This window comes from Ranitomeya variabilis, chromosome 5 (assembly GCF_051348905.1).
Source record: "Ranitomeya variabilis isolate aRanVar5 chromosome 5, aRanVar5.hap1, whole genome shotgun sequence".
Classification (NCBI taxonomy): Eukaryota; Metazoa; Chordata; class Amphibia; order Anura; family Dendrobatidae; genus Ranitomeya; species Ranitomeya variabilis.
In genome coordinates this window covers 226,243,177-226,265,997 of record NC_135236.1, presented here as the reverse complement: position 1 = coordinate 226,265,997, position 22,821 = coordinate 226,243,177, and the positions used below count along the sequence as shown (strand labels likewise).

Sequence of the window (22,821 nt, the reverse complement as noted above, 5' to 3'; positions counted from 1 at the left end):
GCGTGACAAACACAGCAGTGGAGGTGGCTCATATGAGTCATAATTGTGACATGACACACGTCCATGCAAGAAGTGTCCAACACACATTACACAAGTCTAGATTGGTGGCATGGGAAAAGGTTAAGACGCCTCAACTCCAATATGGTCATGAGAAGCGTCGGATCAAGTTTTAAAAAAAAATGCAAAAGGTGAACAGTAGAAAATTGAAAATGGGATTAGGAGTGATGAGATGAAAGTCAACAGACTAGACTCTGATGGCTGCAACTGGGTCTGGAACAAGCAAGGGAAAAGGGGCTAAGAAATCGAGAAATTGAAGGAACTGTCAAGTTTGGTAAAGTGAGCATGATAATATTGTATTTTTTCACAGCCAAAGGCATAATATACGTTACTAGGATTGATGGAGGTATCAATTCTGAGCTATATGTGAGTATCCTACAAGATGAGTTACTTCATAAACTGAAGTACTATGGGTATGTAAAGGATGACATAGTGTTCCAGCAGGACAACGACTTGAAGAATACGTTGAGATTGGTGAAGAAATGGTTCAATGAGAATGATGTAGAGGTGCTGGATTGGCTCCTACAGTCTCCAGACCTCAACCCAATTAAACACTTGTGGGTAGAGTTTAAGAAAAAACTGTACATTCCCAAGTGAGAAAACCAGTATGTATCAACTTTGGGAACATGTAGAAGAGACCTGGAATCAGATTTCATTTAAGACATATTTAAACCTGATCCAAGGAGGATTCAGGCAGTGTTGAAAGCCAAAAAGGTGGATTTACAAAATACTAACAAAATATTTAAAATTTAAATTTAGATCTTTAGGAGCAAAACAATAACTCTGCAGTAACATGACGAGAATCTGCATCACTAATCATATGCTAAATAGTTGCAAGTCAAATTTATGTATGAGAAAGCCAAAATGATTGTCTATAAAATGATGGTAGTCTCATATTCAAAGCAGTAGCGCATTAAAAGATATGGAGCCTGAAAGTCAAACTTTTAAAATATTGTGACTCTTTTGCCCATCAGTGTAAAGCCTTCCTACCATGTCAAGTTGACCCTATTTGGGCCTGTCCTAACCTCTAGCATATTTAATGGCGTAAATGTGAATAAGGGCTGAGCAGGATATTTAACATGATAAACCACATATTTTATCTTTCATTGCACAGTGTTTTATAAGGATAGACAGTCTTGCTGCTAGCAGAATTGCCTTTGCATATCCTATACTGCCAGACATCTCCTTGCCTACCCTTCTTAATTCTCTACCATTCGGCTTCTCTCACTTAAGAGCCATGCCAGCCTCACATGTCCTGGCTGTCCACTGTTCTTTTTAGTGCTAGACTGTACTGGTGATGGAAAACACACACTCTTCTACTACCAATCCATTGATTCTTCACTTTGAAACCAGTAACCTGTTCTTGCTGTCTAAAAAAAAGAGAGATTTTTTGGGCAACTTGATTAAAACTTTTTCTATTGCTTCATCTGTTTGTGAATAGCAGACCTGTTGTGGATCTCAAAAATAGATATATTTTTCACTCTTAATTGAGAAGCCATTACTTCATCACATTCAAAACAGTACACCTTTTTGGTATCCCTAAATAAAGGGATCATTTTTAGACAGCTTGTAAAAAGTATCACTTCTATATTTAGCAAAGAACAAATCTCTTAACCCCTTTACCCCCAAGGGTGGTTTGCACGTTAATGACCGGGCCAATTTTTACAATTCTGACCACTGTCCCTTTATGAGGTTATAACTCTGGAACGCTTCAACGGATCCTGATGATTCTGACAATGTTTTCTCGGGACATATTGTACTTCATGATAGTAGTAAAATTTCTTTGATAGTACCTGTGTTTATTTGTGAAAAAAATGGAAATTTGGCGAAAATGTTGAAAATTTTGCATTTTTCCAACTTTGAATTTTTATGCCCTTAAATCACAGACATATGTCACATAAAATACCTAATAAGTAACATTTCCCACATGTGTGCTTTACATCAGCACAATTTTGGTACCAAAATTTTTTTTGTTAGGGAGTTATAAGGGTTAAAAGTTGACCAGCAATTTCTCATTTTTACAACACCATTTTTTTAGGGACCAGATCACATTTGAAGTCACTTTGAGGGGTCTATATGATAGAAAATACCCAAGTATGACACCACTCTAAAAACTGCACATCTTAAGGTACTCAAAACCACATTCAAGAAGTTTATTAACCCTTCAGGTGTTTCACAGGAATTTTTGGAATGTTTTTAAAAAAAAATGAACATTTAACTTTTTTTCACAAAAAATTTACTTCACCTCCAATTTGTTTTAATTTACCAAGGGTAACAGGAGAAATTGGACCCCAAAAGTCATTGTACAATTTTTCCTGAGTATGCTGATACCCCATATGTGGGAGTAAACCACTGTTTGGGCGCATGGCAGAGCTCGGAAGGGAAGGAGCACCATTTGACTTTTCAATGCAAAATTGACTGGAATTGAGATGGGAAGCCATGTCGCGTTTGGAGAGCCCCTGATGTGCCTAAACATTGAAACCCCCCACAAGTGACATCATTTTGGAAAGTAGACCCCCTAAGGAATTCATCTAGATGTCTGGTGAGCACTTTGACCCACCAAGTGCTTCAGAGAAGTTTATAATGTAGAGTCATAAAAATAAAAAATCATATTTTTTCACAAAAATGATATTTTCGTCCCCAATTTTTTATTTTCCCAAGGGTAACAGAAGAAACTGGACACCAAAAGTTGAGCAATTTGTTCTGAGTATGCTGATACCCTGTATGTGGGGGTAAACCACTGTTTGGGTGCATGGCAGAGCTCGGAAGGGAAGGGTCGCCATTTGACTTTTCAATGCAAAATTGACTGGAATTGAGATGGGACGCCATATAGTATTTAGAGAGCCCCTGAAATGCCTAAACATTGAAACCCCCCACATGTGACACCATTTTGGAAAGTAGACCCCCTAAGGAACTTATCTAGATGTGTGGTTAGCACTTTGACCCACCAAGTGCTTCACAGAAGTATATAATGTAGAGCCGTAAAAATAAAAAATCATATATTTCACAAAAATTATCTTTTCACCCCCAATTTTTTTTCCAAAGGGTAACAAGAAATTTGACCCCAAAAGTTGTTGTACAATTTGTCCTGAATACGCTGATACCCCATATGTGGGGGGAACCACCCTTTGGGTGCATGGCAGAGCTCGGAATGGAAGGAGCGCCGTTTGGAATGCAGACTTAAATGGATTGGTCTGCAGGCATTGCATTGCATTTGCAGAGCCCCTGATGTACCTAAACAGTGGAAACCCCCACAAGTGACCCCATATTGGAAACTAGACCCCCCAAGGAACTTATCTAGATGTGTTGTGAGAACTTTGAACCCCCAAGAGTTTCACTACAGTTTATAACACATAGCTGTGAAAATAAAAAATCTTTTTTTCCACAAAAATTTTCTTTCTAGCCCCCGGTTTTTTATTTTCCCAAGGGTAACAGGAGAAATTGGACCCCAAAAGTTGTTGTCCAATTTGTCCTGAGTACGCTGATACCCCATATGTTGGGGTAAACCCATGTTTGGGCGCACGGAAGAGCTTGGAAGGGAAGGAGCACTGTTTTACTTTTTCAACTCTGAATTGGCTGGAATTGAGATCGGATGCCATGTCAAGTTTGGAGAGCCCATGATGTGCAAACCCCCAATTCTAACTGAAACCCTAACCCAAACACACCCCTAATCATAATCCCAACCATAACCCTAACCACACCCCTAACTCTAATCCCAACCCTAATCCCAACTGTAAATGTAATCAAAACCCTAACTTTAGCCCCAACCCTAACTTTAGCCCCAACCCTAACTCTAACCCTAACCCCAACCCTAAGCCAACCCTAACCCCAACCCCAACTTTAGCCCCATCCCTAACTCTAACCCTATCCCCAACCCTAACCCAACCCTAACCCCAACCCTAACTTTAGCCCCAACCCTAACCCTAACTTTAGCCCCAACCCTAACCTTAACTTTAGCCCCAACCCTAACCTTAACTTTAGCCCCAACCCTAACCCTAACTTTAGCCTCATCCCTAACCCCAACCCTAACTTTAGCCCCAACCCTAACCCTAACTTTAGCCCCAACCCTAACCCTAACTTTAGCCCCAACCCTAACCCTAACTTTAGCCCCATCCCTAACCCTAACTTTAACCCGAACCCTAAATAAAAAGATTTTTTTAAATTGTATTATTTTTCCCTAACTAAGGGGGTGATGAAGGGGGGTTTGATTTACTTTCATAGTGGGTTTTTTAGCGTATTTTTATGATTGGCAGCCGTCACACACTAAAAGACGCTTTTTATTGCAAAAAATAGTTTTAAATACATTTTGAGAGCTATAATTTTTCCATATTTTGGTCCACAGAGTCATGTGAGGTCTTGTTTTTTGCGGGACGAGTTGACGTTTTTATTGGTACAAGTTTCGGGCACATGACATTTTTTGATCGCTTTTTATTCCGATTTTTGTGAGGTAGAATGAACAAAAAGCAGCTATTCATGAATTTCTTTTGGGGGGGGCGTTTATACCATTCCACGAATGGTAAAATTGATAAAGCAGTTTTATTTTTCGGGTCAGATTGATTGCAGCGATACCTCATTTATATCTTTTTTATGTTTAGGTGCTTTTATACGATAAAAACTATTCGACATAAAAAATAATTTTTTTTGCATCGCTTTATTCTGAGGACTATAACTTTTTTATTTTTTCATTGATGACGCTGTATGGTGGCTTGTTTTGCAGGAAAAGATGACGTTTTCAGCGGTACCATGGTTTATATCTGGCTTTTTGAACGCGTGTTGTTCACTTTTTGTTTGGCGGTATGATAATAAAGCATAGTTTTTTTGCCTCGCTTTTTTATGGTGTTAACGGAAAGGGGTTAACTAGTGGACAGTTTTATAGGTCGAGTCATTACGGACGCGGAAATACTAAATATGTGTACTTTTATTGTTTTTTTTATTTAGATAAAGAAATGTATTTATTGGAACAATATTTTTTTTCTTTATTTAGGAATTTATTTTTTTATTAGACATGTAAATATTTTTTTTTTAACTTTTTTTACATTGCCCCAGGGGGGACATCACATTATAGTGACAGATCGCTGATCTGACACTTTGCAGTGCACTGTGTCAGATTAGAGATCACACAGGCACTGAAAGAGGCTTGCTGGCGCCTGCTGTGAGCAGGCACTTGCAAGACACCTCCATGCAGGACCCGGAAGGCCCCCATGGCCATTTTGGATCTGGGCCTGCAGGGAGGAGGAGGTAGGAGACCCTCGGAGCAACGTGACCACACCTAGGAGACCTCAGATTGTTATATATGTACTTTCTGGCCAATTAGAGACTTTTCAGCATTGCAATCACAATTTAAATTTTTCAAGTGAATTAAAATTTCAAATGATCTGCTTATATCCAATACCATATAATAGCCTCTGGGAAACTAGAAAATATTTTAAATCTATGCTGATTCCACAACTTAATACCATAGTCTAAAGTAAATTGCCATACTGCAATATGTCAATATTTTCTATTATTTTGGGTTAACATCCTCAAAACTTCTTTTAGAAAAAAAATATTTACTTTTTTATTTTTAAAGCACTGGTAAACGTTATCTTCAGTGTATTACAATTAAATAGTTCAGTTAATAAGTTCATTACTTAGTAGATTAGTAACATTCATTCAATAAATTTATGCTTGATAAGGGAACAGCAAAATAATCACATTCAGCACCCAGAACAGTAATATTGGAAAAGACAAATTAATGAATGTAGTGATAAGATAATGTATTGGAGAGCAAAAATTGCAAAATATACTCAGTGAAGTATTATCAATAAAAATTTTAAAAGTATAAATAATTACTTTGAGCTGTATACTTCAAATCAAACAAAAAAAATGAAGACATTTGAAACCAGAGTCAAAGTCATAGACAGTGGCAGTAGTCTGAAGTTTTTAACATGATCCTGGCTGACATAGTCCTGAGAGGAATAGAAGTGGTGGAATGTTTAAAAGCACTTTACTTTTACTCATTTTATTTCCTGACCAGCTTTCTGGAGCTTCTCTACTCAATGCCCACAGAAGAATTCTGCCAAATATGGTCCTTTTTGTAACTAGAGGATTTGTATAACATATAGACATACAGTATATACTGCATAGTACCACTACTACCCAATTGACTTTGACTCCATGTTCAAAATTATGCATTTTTCCATACTCCAAGTTTATTTTATATTATCATACCCACTGTAAGGCAGTGGCTGGTCGCTATGTGTCCCCGAGATTGTGCAAAGAAGCACATTGAGGCCACGGGAGTGCATTGCAGTCACCATTATAGCTGTGATTGCAATGCAAAATAACAGTAAGTGTTAGTCTTGGGCAAGCTATTTGTCCAAAGCAGATTTAGGAAAACCTGCCATGGGCTAAATGGACTACAGGATGGTAGTGGGGTGGTCCATTTCCTTCCCTGCCATGTTTTCCGTGAGGCTTATGGCCACAGGTTCCTTGTAAAATCCCCTGCAGCAAAGGGATGGGGGTGCCAGTTTTGGTCTTGCAAGTGTGCAGAGCTGAAGTCTCTGCAGAGCCAACTTGCATGAAGCAACACATAGCGGAGCCAACAAGTCTGGTACACCCCAGCGTGCATGGCGGTGCAGTCGCCCATGGCAACCGGCCCCGCTTACACACAATCTTGTTTTCCTGGCTGCGATCTGGAGGATATCTGTGAGTTCCAGTTGTAAGTTTCTTTGAACATTAAAGACGTTTGTTTTGAACTTGCCTGTGGTGACTGCCTGTCTGTCACACTGCACCTCCCCGCTGCACTACACCACCAATACATGAAAGGATATTGTTATGCATTATAACGAAACTGTGACCCCCCCCCCGAGATGCATATGACCTATTAATATGGGCATACAGGTAATAGAAATGTTACACTAGTCCTAACTGTATGGCTCATATTAATGTTCTTGTTGTGGAGAAATGTTATATTCATTCCTTATGCTAAGGATCTCTTCCAGGCTCTGGGGCGTGTCGTGCCTAGAAGAAATCCCTGCCTCCCCCCCTCGTCAGCATCAGTTACAGCCCCGGAATCCTGCGCCTGCACCCTGCTCTCAATCAGAAATACATACCTCATCCTCCCTTCTATGGGCTCTGCATACAGGGATCTGTGCAGGCACCAACGAGATCAGCTCCAGTGCTCCAGTGACCTCCGGTGGGCACTCCGATAAGATGCTCTCCCCACTTCCTCCCTGCATAGTCATCACTATATACACAAGGCTCCTAGAGATGACTATGCAGGCAGGAAGTGAGGAGAGCATCTCATCGGCGTGCACATCGGAGGTCACAGTGACTCACCAACACCTGCCCACAAGATCACTGAATGCAGTTTCACTAAAGCATCTACGTGAAATGCGTGTCAGGGGGTCAGCAAGGAGACACAAGACTGTGCCAGCGATTATGGGTGAGCTGGACTAACTGATTAACTATACGTATATGGTGTGGGTAATCCACCTATTGATTTTGCTGATCATATGGATTTTCTACAAGTTTTATCTTGTTATACCCCTGGTTACTTTTGAGTCCTTGCCTATCTCATTTGCTGTACCAGTTTGTCTCTACACCTATACTCCTTGTTGCCAATATGTATGGTTCTTACTGTTTGTATTGATTCAATAAATTTCTTAGATTTTATCTATTTTGTGGCAGTCTATGTACTCCAATTTTTCTGGTGTTTCTCATCTCATGGGAGTATTCCATCTGTTCACATGTACTCTGCATTAATGCGTTTATTTCGGGAGCGAGACCTTGGTTCTCCTCTGCCGTGGTGTTTTGGATTGCTGTTTTTGACTCTGCAATTAATTATTTTGAGTTATTACAAACAGAGTGATCTATTTCAAATGTTTATTTCTGTTAATGTTGATGATTATGGTTTACAGCCTATGAAAACCCAAAAGTCATTATCTCAGTAAATTAGAATACTTTACTGTTAGGGCTAGCGGAACGCACCGAGTATAGATAGTTAGCTACAAGGTGCGTTCGCAGCCCGGGGTCCACCGTGCAGAGATATCTGCTGCAAAGTAACGGCAGATAACCTCTGAGCTCACACGTGGGTTAAGCTTCACCCCGTGTGAACTGGGAGCGATCTCTGTTGACTCACAGAGTCGCTCTGTACACAGAACTATTACCCTAAGGGTTGTGCTTGCTCTGGAACTCTTCTGTGCTAACTGCACACATGAAGGAACCAGATGATAAGCCAAGGCTAATTGCCCCCACTGATGCTAGCTGCCTGCCTGAGTGTACAGTCCCAAAGCTACAGCCTCACACCACATATATATAGAGTGGTATAGTATCCACTGGCATAAGCCAAACACATTTGATACTAGCGCATGACCGCACGGCCATGCAAACCTTTTATAGTTGCAGCTCTACAGGACCTTCCTGGTGGACCAATAGGAGCTGCAACAGGGCCTGAGCATGTGACCCCGACCCCCAATGAGAGGTCTTCCCGTGGGCATGCTCAGTGCATGAAAAGCAGGACTTAGTCCCAGAAAAGCCTGCTCGCCGCTGACCAGTGCTGGCTACAAGGGCAGAGTACAGAAAGGCAACAATAACCATTCCCACAGTATCAGGCTGAGCCAGATGCTGGGACCGACGTCTCCGCTGAGCAGGTTCCACTGTGGTTGGAGGAGAATGGGAGACCGCAGTAGACATGGTTTGAGATTCCTCCTGTGCAGCGGCGGGAACTCGACACCTAACACTTTACAACACCAGCTTGAAAAATGTTTTTAAAATCCAAAATGTTGGCCTACTGAAATGTATGTTCAGTAAATGCACTCAATACTTTGTCTGGGCTCCTTTTGCATCAATTACTGCATCAATGCCGCATGGCATGGAGGTGATCAGCCTGTGGCACTGCTGAGGTGTTATGGAAGCCCAGGTTGCTTTGATACCAGCCTTCAACTTGTCTGCATTGTTAGGTCTGGTGTCTCTCAACTTCCTCTTGAGAATACCCCATAGATTCCCTATGGACCACTGAGCAAATTAACTTTTTGATGATATTCTAATTTTGTGAGAAGCACCTCTACATCCCAGAGGGCAACAGAGTCCCTTTAATTTGCTTTTTCCTGACATTCCTGACATTTTTAATATTATACTGAAGGGCATTGATCATATTTTTGGAATATTTATATATTGCATATTTTAGTGGTCAAACATTGGTGGACAATGTTATAAATGCATGTACTCTTCCTATTACATACAGGTATACTGTTTCACGGGGAAAAACTTTTTTTTCCGAATTAAAAGCAATCTTTTTAACTTAGGTTTTGCAGATATCAGCTTTAGGTCTGTAATTAAATTGATCCAATATGTGTAAATGAACACAGAATATTTCATCCTTTTTCCTGCTAAATCTTAGTAATTATCAGCATAAAGAATCCAAATACACATTACTCATCTCTATACTGCGAAACAGAAACGTCTGTTCAGAGTTCTCGTGTTTGTAATATATTTGGTTGCAAAGCTTACAAATATGAATGTAAATGTTTTCATACATGAACAGAATGCAGGATACATTAAATTATACTGTACTAGTTAAAATTATTCTGCACATGCTGATTTTCCTTCCTGTTTGTAAGCAAGTCATTTTTAATTGCACTTGCAGCCACATGAGCTTTAAAAATACTGTAACCCCATGCTGCATCTTACAATCACTACGCAAGGAGCAATTTGAAGACACATCGGGAGGAAAAATATTTCCAATTGATTTACAAATATGCTGCATTTCGAGAGACAAAGTCATTTTCTTATTAATATATCAAGATACATTCTAGCAGGGTTACAATTTCCCTTCAGTCAACGGTAATCCCCAGAGCATTTTTTCGAACATATTGATAGGATGTTTTGATGGGCTATATCCAGACACACACAGACATAACATAGACCAGTTTTAGTCTATGTGCTAGAGACAAGGGTTGTTTAACACACAAACCTCAGGTCTGCATTGAAAAAATTGCAGCTTTTGCAATTTTGTCTCAAATTATGGACTAACCTAATGCATGTAATCAGGAGGTAACTCCTAAACTCTTTGACTACGCAGATGAACCCATGGAGCTGCACAAAGACCAATCATGTCTACAATTTATCGACATGACTGGCCCACAAAGTAAAGGAGCAGAAATATCACTCATGTTTAAAAATTAGACAATTGATGAACATACCCATTTTGGCATTTTTCCTCCATGTGGGTCATGATGATGATATTGAAGGACAATAACTGTTACAACCACAGAGAGACCCACAATTATCATTGTACTGGCAAAGTACTGAGCTGCAAAACATAATAAAGGAAAACCAGAATGAAGAAATAGGCTTAAAGATTAAATTAATTTTATTTTACATACTTTGTACAGTGGAAGGATAACTTAACTTCTCCGAAACTCTCTGTATCAATTTCTAGTTAGGCTAATATCCTTGGCCATGTTGCATTTCTCATTACTGGGTTGGGCAATGACCCATATGGTAGCTGTAGCTACCTTCAATAGGTGATAATATAGACACAGTTTTGTATACTTTTTAACATGGATCAATGCCTGTAATGAGAACCAGTATGGTCACAATAACTCCATAATATTATATATAAAGTTGTTTCTGAATTACTTGAACTTCATTTATACATCAGCTACTATCCTTGTATTCTGACTCATGGGTATGTAGAACGCAGTGGTGCCTGGATAGGCCAATTCTTTTGGGCGCTTCCGTATTGACCTGTACTCACGTTCATACCGATTTATCAGATAGCTTAACTCAGCCACGTTCTCATGTAAGAAGACTCCAGGAAAAGAGGATTGCTTTAACCGAAATTCTTGTATTATGATGAAAGCAGCAGGTAAAAAGGAATATTCAACAGAGGACATGTAATAGGATGCATACAGATATGGGGATGATGACAAAATGGAGAATAAGGGCGTGAACAAACATACATCACAGGACTACAGTGAGAGAGTTGGGACAAAATAAAGGGAAAGGCAAACTTCTGCCTAGAAAGAAAGGATGGAACACAAACAATGCAAACATTAAATGATTTCTCAAGTCGTGGGACATGACACTCCCCGTCTGAAATCCTTGGATTTCACGATGTCCGTAATTTTTCGAAGTCGTTCGAACCTGAAAAAACAAGAGGAAGAAAACATGCATGCAATAATAAACATAAAAGATTTTTAAGTCCAACTCGTTGTTGTTGACCCGTAGATCACACCGAAAGATAAGTTCAAGTATATAAAACCCATCTTCAGATTGGGGAAGCCGCAAACATGCAAACTCTTCCACCAACCCAGAATCCAATGGGAATGTTAAGGGTTCAATCCAATGGAAAATGTCAACATTCAATAAACTGGGGAATGAGGAGGAATGCTCCCCGCCGTGAACAACGTCCAGGAGCATGTTCAGTTCATGTGATGTCCTCCTTTCGTAGAAGCAACACGAGTTCAGTGACCGGGCGGAAGAAGGTTCGGGTAGAGCCCCCTTTTGTCACCTTAACTTCTACCTTACGAGTCTTTCCGTCCTCACTGGGTAGGACCTTGGTGATAAGTCCCATTGGCCAGTCATTACGATGAGCCTCTGTATCCTTTAAGAGAACAAGGTCTCCTTCTTGGAGATTGGGACTGGGCGTCTGCCATTTGTGACGGTTTTGAAGCAAGTGTAAATATTCGGTCTTCCAGCGATGCCAAAACACATTAGCCAGGTGTTGAACTTGTCTCCACTGACGTTTGTAAATGTCCTTGTTATCGAAATTCCCAGGTGGGACTGTAGCGGCTCCAATCTTCTGTGTAAGGAGTGTAGCTGGAGTAAGTATCGTTGGAGCATCGGGGTCGGATGATACTGGAACCAAAGGTCTAGCATTTATTATGGCTGACACTTCTGCGAGGAAGGTGACCAGAACTTCATGAGTAAGGGGAAGTTTATGGTCCAGCAACATGGAGTCGAGGATCCTTCGTGCAACACCAATCATGCGTTCCCAAGATCCACCCATGTGTGAAGAGTGTGGAGGGTTGAATACCCAAGTGCATCCATTGTCGGACAAGAAGTTGTCAAACTGCAGTTCCTTGCAGGCTCCTACAAAGTTTGTGCCGCAGTCGGACCGGAGTTGTTTGGCAGGTCCCCGGATGGAAAAGAATCTTCTTAGGGCATTGATGAAGCTGGAGGTATCCATGGATTCAATAACCTCGATGTGAACTGCACGGATACTGAGACAGGTGAATAGGACAGCCCATCGCTTACTGTTCGCGGCTCCTCCACGGGTTTTCCTGGTAACAACCGACCATGGCCCGAAGACGTCTACACCAACATATGAAAACGGTTGGTCCATGCTCAGTCGATCTGCTGGGAGGTTCGCCATTTGTTGTTGTTGGTGTTTTCCTCGTAACCTTCGACACTTGACACATCTATGGAGAACTGAAGAGACGCACCTCTTCATTCCCATGATCCACAAGCCAGCAGACCTGATGGCACCTTCAGTAAGATGTCTGCCTTGGTGCTGTACTCGTTCGTGATAGTGCCGAATCAACAGAGTAGTGACGTGATGTCGACCTGGAATGATGATAGGGTTCTGCTCCTTATCGTATAGGTCTGATTTACTTAAACGTCCTCCCACTCTTAGAAACTTGAGATGATCGACTACTGGATTCAAGTCGAGTAGAGTGCTGTTTTTGGACACGCTGACTCCCTTGGTAATACTGCCAATCTCATGTGAATATTCTTCTTGTTGCACACACCTGATGATAACTTGTTCAGCATGGTCTATGTCGTCGGCAGTAAGACGACTCTTACACACGTGCCAACCATGGCACCCTGAGGGCTTGTCCTTTGTAAAACAGCGAGCAATGTGAATGAGACGAGCTACAGTTCGTACAACGGAGGACCAGCTTGAAAAGCGTTCAAAACGATGAGACTTCAAACCTTGCCTAGATGTCATTGAAGTATAGTGAGCAGAGATAGTTTGTCTTATCTCCTTGTCAGATTCTGGTTCCACCAGCTCATAAGCATTTTTGGTGTTGTTCGCACAGAAATCTTCGTACAGGAGACTGGGAGGCGTCAACCACATGTTGTCACCAAGCTTAGAAGCCGCTGCGAGTCTTGTACCTCGGTCGGCTGGGTTTAAATCGGTGGAGATGTGATGCCACTGCTCAGGGGTAGAAAAACTTCTGATGCGCTCAACTCTGTTGCTCACATATGTATAGAACTGCTTTGTTTGGTTGTGAATGTACCCGAGTACCACCCTGCTGTCAGTGTAGAAAGTAAAGGAATCAATTGTAATGTCCATTTCGTCTTGTACAACTTCAGCAATTTCTACTGCCAATACCGCAGCACAAAGCTCGAGTCTGGGTACAGAGTGTGCAGGCTTTGGAGTTAATTTGGCTTTACCCAGGATGAAACCACAGTGTACCTTGTTAGCTCCTAAGGTCATCAGATAAGCTACTGTGGCTATGGCTTCTGTAGATGCGTCAGAGAAAATATGGACTTCTCTTCTGATTGCAGTCGAAGGTGATCTTGGAGAATAACAACGTGGGACTTGGAGTTGCTCTAAGAACTTCAGAGACTTCTTCCACGCCTCCCACCTTTGCTGTTTCTGAGTTGGGAGCGGGGTGTCCCAATCCGTGTTCTCGGCCGTAAGCTGTCTTAACAGTATCTTGCCTTGAATAGTGATGGGTGCTACAAACCCGAGAGGATCATAGATGCTATTTATGACAGATAGGACTCCTCGTTTGGTAAAGGGTTTGTCATAGGGTGACACTTGGAAAGTGAAGGTGTCCCGTTTGATATCCCACAGTAGACCAAGGCTGCGCTGTGTTGGAGGAACATCGGAACCCAAGTTGAGGTCCTTTAGGTTTGTGGCATGGTCCTCAGATGGAAACACGTTCATTACCTCTTGACTGTTAGAGATAATCTTGTGGAGTCTGAGGTTTGATGTGGATAGCATTTCCTGTGTTCTGGAGAGTAGGTCAATTGCATCTTCGCTTGTGGGCAAGGACTTGAGCCCATCGTCCACGTAGAAGTTCTTCTCTACAAATTGCCGAGCATCGGAACCGTACTCTCTCTCACCTTCCTGGGCTGTCCGTCTCAGTCCATAGATCGCCACAGCAGGTGAGGGACTGTTGCCGAAGACATGGACCTTCATCCGGTAGTCTATGACCTGATTGTTGACGTTGTTGTCCTTGTGCCATAGGAACCTAAGATAGTTTCTGTTGTCTTCTTTCACAATGAAGCAATGAAACATCTGCTGAATGTCGGCCATTATGGCAACAGGTTCTTGTCTGAAGCGGATCAATACTCCAAGGAGGCTGTTGTTCAGGTTGGGCCCAGTTAGGAGCAGGTTATTGAGAGAGAGGCCTTCAAACTGAGCACTGGAGTCAAACACCACTCTGATCTGATTAGGCTTGCGAGGGTGATAGACACCAAAGGATGGAAGATACCAACATTCTTCTCCCTCCCTCAGTGGTGGCGCAGGTTCAGCATGATTTCTGTCAAAGATGTTCTGCATAAAGTCAATGAAATGCTTCTCCATCTCTGGTTTCCTCTTTAGGGTACGCTTTAAGGATGAGAACCTTGCAGTTGCTTGCTGCAGGTTGTTCGGCAACCTCACTCTTGGGAAACGAAAGGGTAAAGGAGCTACCCAACTGTTGGAGTCGTCTTGAACAAATTCTTTATCCATAACCTTTATAAATTCTTTATCTTCCCTTGTGGGTGCCAACTTGTTGTCATTACTTGTGGAATCGAACACTGATGACCCGAGGTTTTCTTCCCAGGACTGGAGTGTGTTCATGTTGTTGAAGGATTCCTGTTGCCACTTGGTGTTGCTCACTTTCTCTTTCACCCAGTAGTGATGTGGGCATGGTTGGAAATGGGTGCTGCGACCATTTGACAAAATGTGTGTCTTGTAAGAGGAGATGTTGTTAGGTCTCTTCATCTTGTGTATGCAAACATTGCCTATGATTACCCAGCCTAGATCTAAGCGTTGGGCAAATGGTGCATCGTGTGGTCCATTAATTTGCTGACGCACCTTGTGCAGCCGGAGGATGTCTCTGCCTAGCAGAATCAGGATATCTGCACTGTTGTTGAGGGCTGGTATCTTGTTTGCTATCCCCTTGAGATGTTGGTGATGAAGAGCAGCCTCTGGCGTTGGGATCTCTTCTCGATTGGATGGAATCTGGTTGCACTCGACCAGTGTAGGTAACGGTATCTCGACGGTGTTCTCAAGAGATGTCGCTGTAAGACCACTGGCCCTTCTCCCATAAACCTCTGTAACACCACTGCAGGTACCTAAGGTGTAAGGGTAGGCATTTCCCTTTAAGTTAAACATATCAAAGAGTTCTGACCTTGCAAGTGATCGGTTGCTCTGATCATCCAGAAGGACGTACACCTTCACGGCTTTCTCTGGGTGACCGTTGGGATATACGTTCACCAGGCAAATCTTCGCACAGGACTTGTCCCAGAGGTCTTCTCCGCAGACTTCTGTGCATGAAGAAGATATTGTGGTATGGCTTGCAGTTTGAGCTGCGTCCTCCCCGCCATGGCTCGTGGTGGGGGAAGGAGTAAGTGTAGAGTCAGGACGGAATGGGTGGAGTGCTTGTACGTGGTCCTCACTGTCACACTCCATGCACTTAATTGTAGTTTTACAGTCTTTAGCAAGGTGTTCGGTAGAAGCACAACATCTGTAGCATACCCCGAACTTCTTTAGAAGCTCCTTGCGTTCTAGGAGCGGTTTCTTCCTGAAGCCGATGCACTTTTTTAAGGGATGTGGCTTCTTGTGGATGGGACACTCACGATTTGGGTTCTCTATCTTTTCACCTTTGTTACTCTTGTCTGGAGGTGATGTTGGTAAGGGAAGAATATCCGTCTTCTTCACTGACACTGGACCCCTGCGGTTTCTATCATTCGAGCGTGCGCTCACGTATTTAGAAGGAGGTGAAGCTGGGCCACTGTATTCTTCATAGGAAAAGCTTGGGTCGTTCTTGCGCTCTGCCACGTCTTTTATAAACTCACAGAAGTAGGAGAATGGAGGAAATGACACTTGATGGTCTTTCTTGTATTTTGACCCTAGTGTAGTCCACCTTTCTTGCACGTTGTACGGTAGCTTGGAGATAATGGGATTTACTCCACGAGCAGTGTCCAGGTAGCTGAGGCCAGGTAGGTGGGTGTCTGCCTTGGCCAGCTGGAGCTCTAACAGCAAGTCACTGAGCTCTAGGAACTTTGAACTGTCCTTGCTTGATATCTTTGGAAAACTCTGTAGACGCTTGAACAGTGCATCCTCTATGGCTTCTGGACTGCCAAAGTTTTTCTCTAGTCTTTCCCATGCAGCCATGAGACCAGCCATTGGATTACTGATATGTACAGACCTGAGTCTCTTGACACGCTCTGTGGATTGTGGTCCTAGCCATCTGATTAGCAGGTCCAGCTCTTCGGCAGCAGTGATGCCGAGGTCACTAGTTACGGTTCTAAAGGCATTTTTCCAACCTCTGTAATTTTCAGGTTGGTCGTCAAACCTTGTGAGACCGGTTTTAGTAAGTTCGCGGCGAATCATGTACCTTGCGAAGTCGGACATGTCTGTTCTTTCTGACTTAGGATGCACGAATGTGGGCTGAGTGGTGTTGTACATAGGAGTGGAGACGTCTTGGACTTGAAACGTGGGTAAGTATGGAGTGGCATATGCATTTAGTCCAGCAACCGGTTTGGTGGGTATAGTCTCTGCTACATGCGGAGCTGGCACTGTGCGGTTGTCGAGAGTATAATGACCTGCCGGTATATTTGGTTGCGTGTAGATAATAGCCTGTGGAGTTTGATGAGATGCAGGGTCTTGGCGCATACTGGAATACGAAGGAAGTTCAAGTTTGGGAGCATTGTGCTGACCTTGAGTGTAGGGTTCTGTAAGTTGATCGGCATCCTGGTGTCCTGGAGAAGCATGAACGCCATCAGAAGTGTTAGTGATGATCTGCGGTTCGCCATTTTGGCTTAGCACGTAGTCTCTTGTGCGTTCAATAGGGTCCTCCGCCTCCACTTCACACAAACTGATGCTGTCTCTTTGACTCCCACTGATAGCTCGCTCCAGGATCCTTAACTCCGCCATGGCTGTTGCGTGCTCACATTCCTTCTCCAGAGCTTCCTTGCGTGCTGCATCCGCATCCATTTCTGCTCTCTTTTGTGCTGTGGCTGCATCCATATCTGCTCTCCTTTGCGCAAAGGCTGCTTGTATCTTAGACGTTTCTGCCTTAGCACGTGCCCTTATAAGCTGCTGGCTGAGAGTGGAATATTTTGATGAACTTGACCTAGATGAGCGTTTTGAGTGCTTAGACGATTTGGATGAGCGAGATGATGCATCTGGTGTCCGTGCAATTTTAGCCTCTATCTTTGTCTTAATGTCGCGTACGGTGCAGTCCCTTTCAGAATTAAGCTGCTGGAAACTTTGCAATTCTTTTAAAGTCTCTGGCAAATTCAGTTTCTTCAGGAGAATAATGTATTGATCAGTCTTCTCCATATACCTTTGGTATGCTGTGCATAATTGTTCTAGGGCTCCCTCAAGTGGTAACTCATGAGAAGCAGGCCTTGATACAGTGTCTATGTGACTCAGCACTTTCTCCCACAGTGAAGACACATCACTATATACAACACATTTTTCAGTCTCTAAATTCTCCATGACTTTCCATGTAGGTTTAACTGTACGTTTTCCTCTTTCACTAGCTGGTGGATGGGGATCTGGGTCTCTGTCCTGTGTTTGTAAGTCTGGTAGGGACATTGTATTCCTTGCTTCAGACATGATTTGCTTGCAGGCAGGAAGAGTGGATCATGAGGGTTATACTTCTCACTGTTTATCTGCAGTGTGTGCTTCTATGCACACTGGGGTCTGGCTGGGAACTGGGTTACTGTGTATCTGGGAAATGTCCTTTTCCACTGAGGTTCAGCACAGACCTTGAGTTACTGTCTCTGAAGGCAGGCTATTCCTTTTTACTATTCTGACTCATGGGTATGTAGAACGCAGTGGTGCCTGGATAGGCCAATTCTTTTGGGCGCTTCCGTATTGACCTGTACTCACGTTCATACCGATTTATCAGATAGCTTAACTCAGCCACGTTCTCATGTAAGAAGACTCCAGGAAAAGAGGATTGCTTTAACCGAAATTCTTGTATTATGATGAAAGCAGCAGGTAAAAAGGAATATTCAACAGAGGACATGTAATAGGATGCATACAGATATGGGGATGATGACAAAATGGAGAATAAGGGCGTGAACAAACATACATCACAGGACTACAGTGAGAGAGTTGGGACAAAATAAAGGGAAAGGCAAACTTCTGCCTAGAAAGAAAGGATGGAACACAAACAATGCAAACATTAAATGATTTCTCAAGTCGTGGGACATGACACCTTGTATGCAAAAAAAAAAACAGTACCAAATTCATCAGTGTGCTGGTTCCGATTTTCATCAGTGTTTAATCAATGTTTCAGTTTTTACCAACACTTTCATCTGTGATTTTTTGATATGGAAAAATTACATAAGTTGCAAAGATTCTCCTATCTATTGCAACTGTGTACTGTCCATGATTTTCATGAACCAATAAACTTATCATATATACACGTGTATATGCTGAGTTTTTCAGCACATTTTTTGTGAAAACGCCCCCCTCGGCATATACAAGAGTCAATTGTCCCAGAAGGCTGGTGGGAGAGGGGGAGCAGTGGAGCATCCGGTCACAGAGGCAGGAGCCGGCGGCTGTGACTAACACCTGTGCGCTGCTAAAGAGAAATTAATATTAATTTCTCTTATAGCGTGCACAGTGACACCTACAGCCGCTGGCTTCCAGTAGACATCCTACTCACGCTTCAGTGTACCCTCACAGCATCTTGTTGGTCCCAGTGCCCTCGCAGTATCTCCTTGGTTCCGGCTTCTTGCAGCTCTTCCTGTGCTGAGCGATCCCATGGCACCACTCATTAAGGTAATGAATATGCACGCGTCTCCACTCCCATAGCCGTGGAGGGAATATTAATTACCTTAATGAGCGGTGCCACGTGATCGCTCGGCAGGAAGAGCTGCTGGCACCAGAATGAGGTGTTGCAAGGGCACGCTGGAGGGTGAGTAGGTGGGGTTTTTTTGTAATAGGAAGCACACATACAAAGATGGGAGGTGGGGAGCCACACATACCAGGAAAGCTACGGGGGGAGCCATGCATACCAGGACAGCTGCTGGGGGAGCCACTCATACCAGGACAGCTACAGGGGGAGCCATGCATACCAGGATAGCTACAGGAGGATCCATGCATACCAGGACAGGGGGAGCCAGGCATACCAGGACAGTCATGGGGAGCCATGTGTAACACTCCAGGTAACCGGTTGTTACAGTGATGTTGCCTTCCTTTCGGGGAGGGCAATATCATGCTTGGAGGCAAGGAGGATTTTCTTTACCAGGTAAGCACCTGCACACAGCACAATCTTAATCCAGGCCAGGAGGGGGAGCTCAGGACCCGGATTCAGGGGAGCTTACCTAAGCTTTATATATGCTGGTCTGAAGGAGGAGCTAGTTAGTCTCCAGGAGGGAGAGATAGGAAAAGGATGTCTGGAACAGACAGAGAGGCTGAGCTGCAGCCTCTGGAAAGAGAGTTTGCCAGAGAGCAGCTGGTCAAGGAACCTCAGCTAGGCATAGCTGGTAAGAGAGAGGTGCAGTTGAGCAGATGTGGGAGTCTGCAGCTAATGGCAGAAAGTGGAAGAAAAGCAGTGAGAACAGACAGTGGGCCGTGCAGCAGAAGTGTGACCTGCAGCTCCAGGACAGAAGATAACCCAAGGGTTTGAATGCAGTGAGCATCAGCAGAGACCTCGCACATCAGCACAAGTAGGAAAGGCTTACAGACCTCACCTGGGAGAGGCATCACCTTTGCCTCCAAGCTGACCGGGCCACACCACCACCTGTGCCTGGTATCCTGGACTGTAGACTGCTCCTACCAGTAAACCAGGTAAAAACTTAACAACTCTGTGCCCTCCACTTATTTACTGGCATACATCACCCTTGCCATATGCCTTGGGAGCCCTAGGGACCCCGCTTCACCTGTGTGAAGCGTCACCATCTTGCTGCAGCAACATCACCCCAGAGGACCCCTTTAAGCAGCATCGGTCCCACTGACCGAGAACCACAGGTGACATCACGAATAGACTTTATTACCAAATTTCCTTTAAAGACCTTCCCCTTTTAAGTGAGCGCCCAGGGCCACGGACCGGGTCGCAGCCACCGTGACATTTCCTTTAAGAGCAACCTTTCCCGGTACCGAGTATCCCCATTGCCCTGGTGGGTGACTCACATGCATACCAGAACAGGACGGGGGAGCCGTGCATACCAGGACAGGGATGAGGGGACAATGCATACCCGGCTTATACTCGAGTCAATAAGCTTACCCAGTTTTCCGTGGCAAAATTAGGTACCTTGGCTTATACTCGGGTTGGCTTATGCTTGAGTATATATGGTACATTGTCCATATTAATCTGTGACTCATTAAAAATAGACATGTCTCTGTTTTGTTTTTTTGTGAATTACACAACCTGCAAAAAAACTGACATGTGAATAGCCATATAGACGATAATGGGTTTTTTTTGTAATAGGAAGCATGCATACAATGACGGGAGGGGGGAGCCATGCATACCAGGACAGCTACGGGGGGAGCCACGCATACCAGGACAGCTACGGGGGGGAGCCACGCATATCAGGACAGTTATAGGGGGAGCCATGCATACCAGGACAGGACGGTGGGAGCCACGCATGAGTCGCCCACCAGGGCAGGGTACTCGGTACCGGGTACGGTCGGCTATTAAAGGGGATGCCATGGTGACTGTGACCCAGTCCGTGGCCCTAGGACTCACTGTAAAAGGGGAACAGTCTTTAAAGGGAATTGTGATAAAGTCTGTTGTGACGCCACCTGGAGTTCGGTCAATAGGGGGGACCGACGCTGCTTTAAAGGGGTCTTCTGGGGGATGTTGTTGCAGCAATGATGGTGATGCTTCCCACAGGTGAAGCGGGGTCCCCAGGGGTCCTAGAGTGTATGGTGATGATGGTGTTTGCCTGTCAATGAGTACAGGACACAGGTTGTAAAGTCTTTACCTGGTTTACTGTAGTTGGCAGGCCACAGTCCAGGGTACCGGCAACAGGTACATTAGGGGTCCAGGCAGCCCGGAAACAAGTGGAATCCCCTTGGCAAGTCTGGTTGGGAGCCTTCCACTGCGCGCTTGCTATAGTCCCTTGCTGTCTGTAATGTCCTAACAAGGTCCTGGTTCTTTTTTCTGTTCTGGGACAGGTACCTGTATGGTTGGCAGCTTGAGCCGCTCCTTCTGGGGTCTCTGCATGGTGACTCCAAGCTCCTGGGTGCTGCTGTACCACAGGCTTAATTTGGGCAGTATACGTGTAGTTCTGTGCCCTCCAATTCTGCTAGGTGTCCTACAGTTCCACTCGGGCTCCCGGTACCCGGTTTCTGTGCTTTGGCTCCTTGGAAGCCCACTTGCAGCCTCCTTGAGCCCTAAAATCTCTCCTCTGTTCCTTTCCTGTCTCTACTGGACGTCGGCTCTCTCTGGTCTCTCTGGACCGACTGTCTCTGTCCACTGTCTCTCTCAGACTGTCTGACTCCTCCTCCAAACCAGGATCTTTATCCAGGGAAGCTGCCCTAAAACAGGCTTTTGAGCTCACCCTCCTGGCCAGGATTCAGAAGGTGTTGTGTGTGTGATTTACCTGCCAAAGAGATCCCTCTTGTTTCCAGGCATAGCACTACCCTCCCCAAGAGGAATGCAGCACTACTGTGGTACCCGAACTCCTAGGGTGCCACACGCATACCAGGACAGTGACGGGGGGAGTCACACATACCAGGACAGGACAGGGGGAGCCATGCATACCAGGACAGTGATGGGGGAGCCATGCATACCAGGACAGGACAGGGGGAGCCATGCATACCAGGACAGCTACGGGGGGGGGAGTCACACACACCAGGTCAGTGACAGGGGGAGCCACACATACCAGGACAGTGATGGGGGAGCCATGCATACCATGACAGGACAGGGGAGCCATGCATACCAGGACAGGGATGAGGGGACAATGCATACTCGAGTCAATAAGCTTACCCAGTTTTCCATGGCAAAATTTGGTGCCTTGGCTTATACTTGGGTTGGCTTATACTCGAGTATATACGGTACATTGGCCTGATAATCTGTGACTCATTAAAAATGGACATGTCTCTATTTTGTTTTTTGTGAACCACACAATCTGCAAAAGAAAACTGACATGTGAATAGCTAAATAGACTGTTAGGGCTGGTGTAATGCACCAAATGATATACAGCAGTGTTTCCCAAACTCCAGTCCTCAAGGACCCCACGGGTCATGTTTTCAGGATTTCCATAGTGTTGCACAGGTGAGACAATTCCTGATGCCTTGATGATACTTCTACTACTTGAGCAATACTAAGGACATCCTGAAAACATGACCTGTGGGGTCCGTGAGGACAGGAGTTTGGGAAACATTGATATACTGTAAAGGAAGATATAAGGTGCGTTCGCTTTCCGGGGTCCTCCATGCAGAGATGACACCTGCTGCTCGGTAATGGCGGACAGTATATGGCAGTATAATGAAAACACACATGGGTTAACTTCACCTGGTATGTAAGGAGGCGAACCCTGTTGCGTCACAGGGCCGCAATACGACTGAGTGAACACTAGTGTTAGGTCACAGGACTCTGCCACAAACACGCAGTTTAGAGTCCCTCTAGACCCACCAGCGCTCAGCAC

At 44.1% G+C, this 22,821-nt stretch overlaps 1 protein-coding gene across 1 annotated transcript in view; it reads right to left on the bottom strand.

The window, feature by feature from the left end:
* Nucleotides 1-22,821, bottom strand: part of CHRNA7 (cholinergic receptor nicotinic alpha 7 subunit) — a 510,896-nt gene that overhangs the window by 42,714 nt on the left and 445,361 nt on the right. The window contains exon 9 of the mRNA XM_077263866.1: nucleotides 10,242-10,351. Coding sequence (XP_077119981.1) covers nucleotides 10,242-10,351 — 110 coding nt within the window. The remainder of the gene's footprint in view (nucleotides 1-10,241; nucleotides 10,352-22,821) is intronic.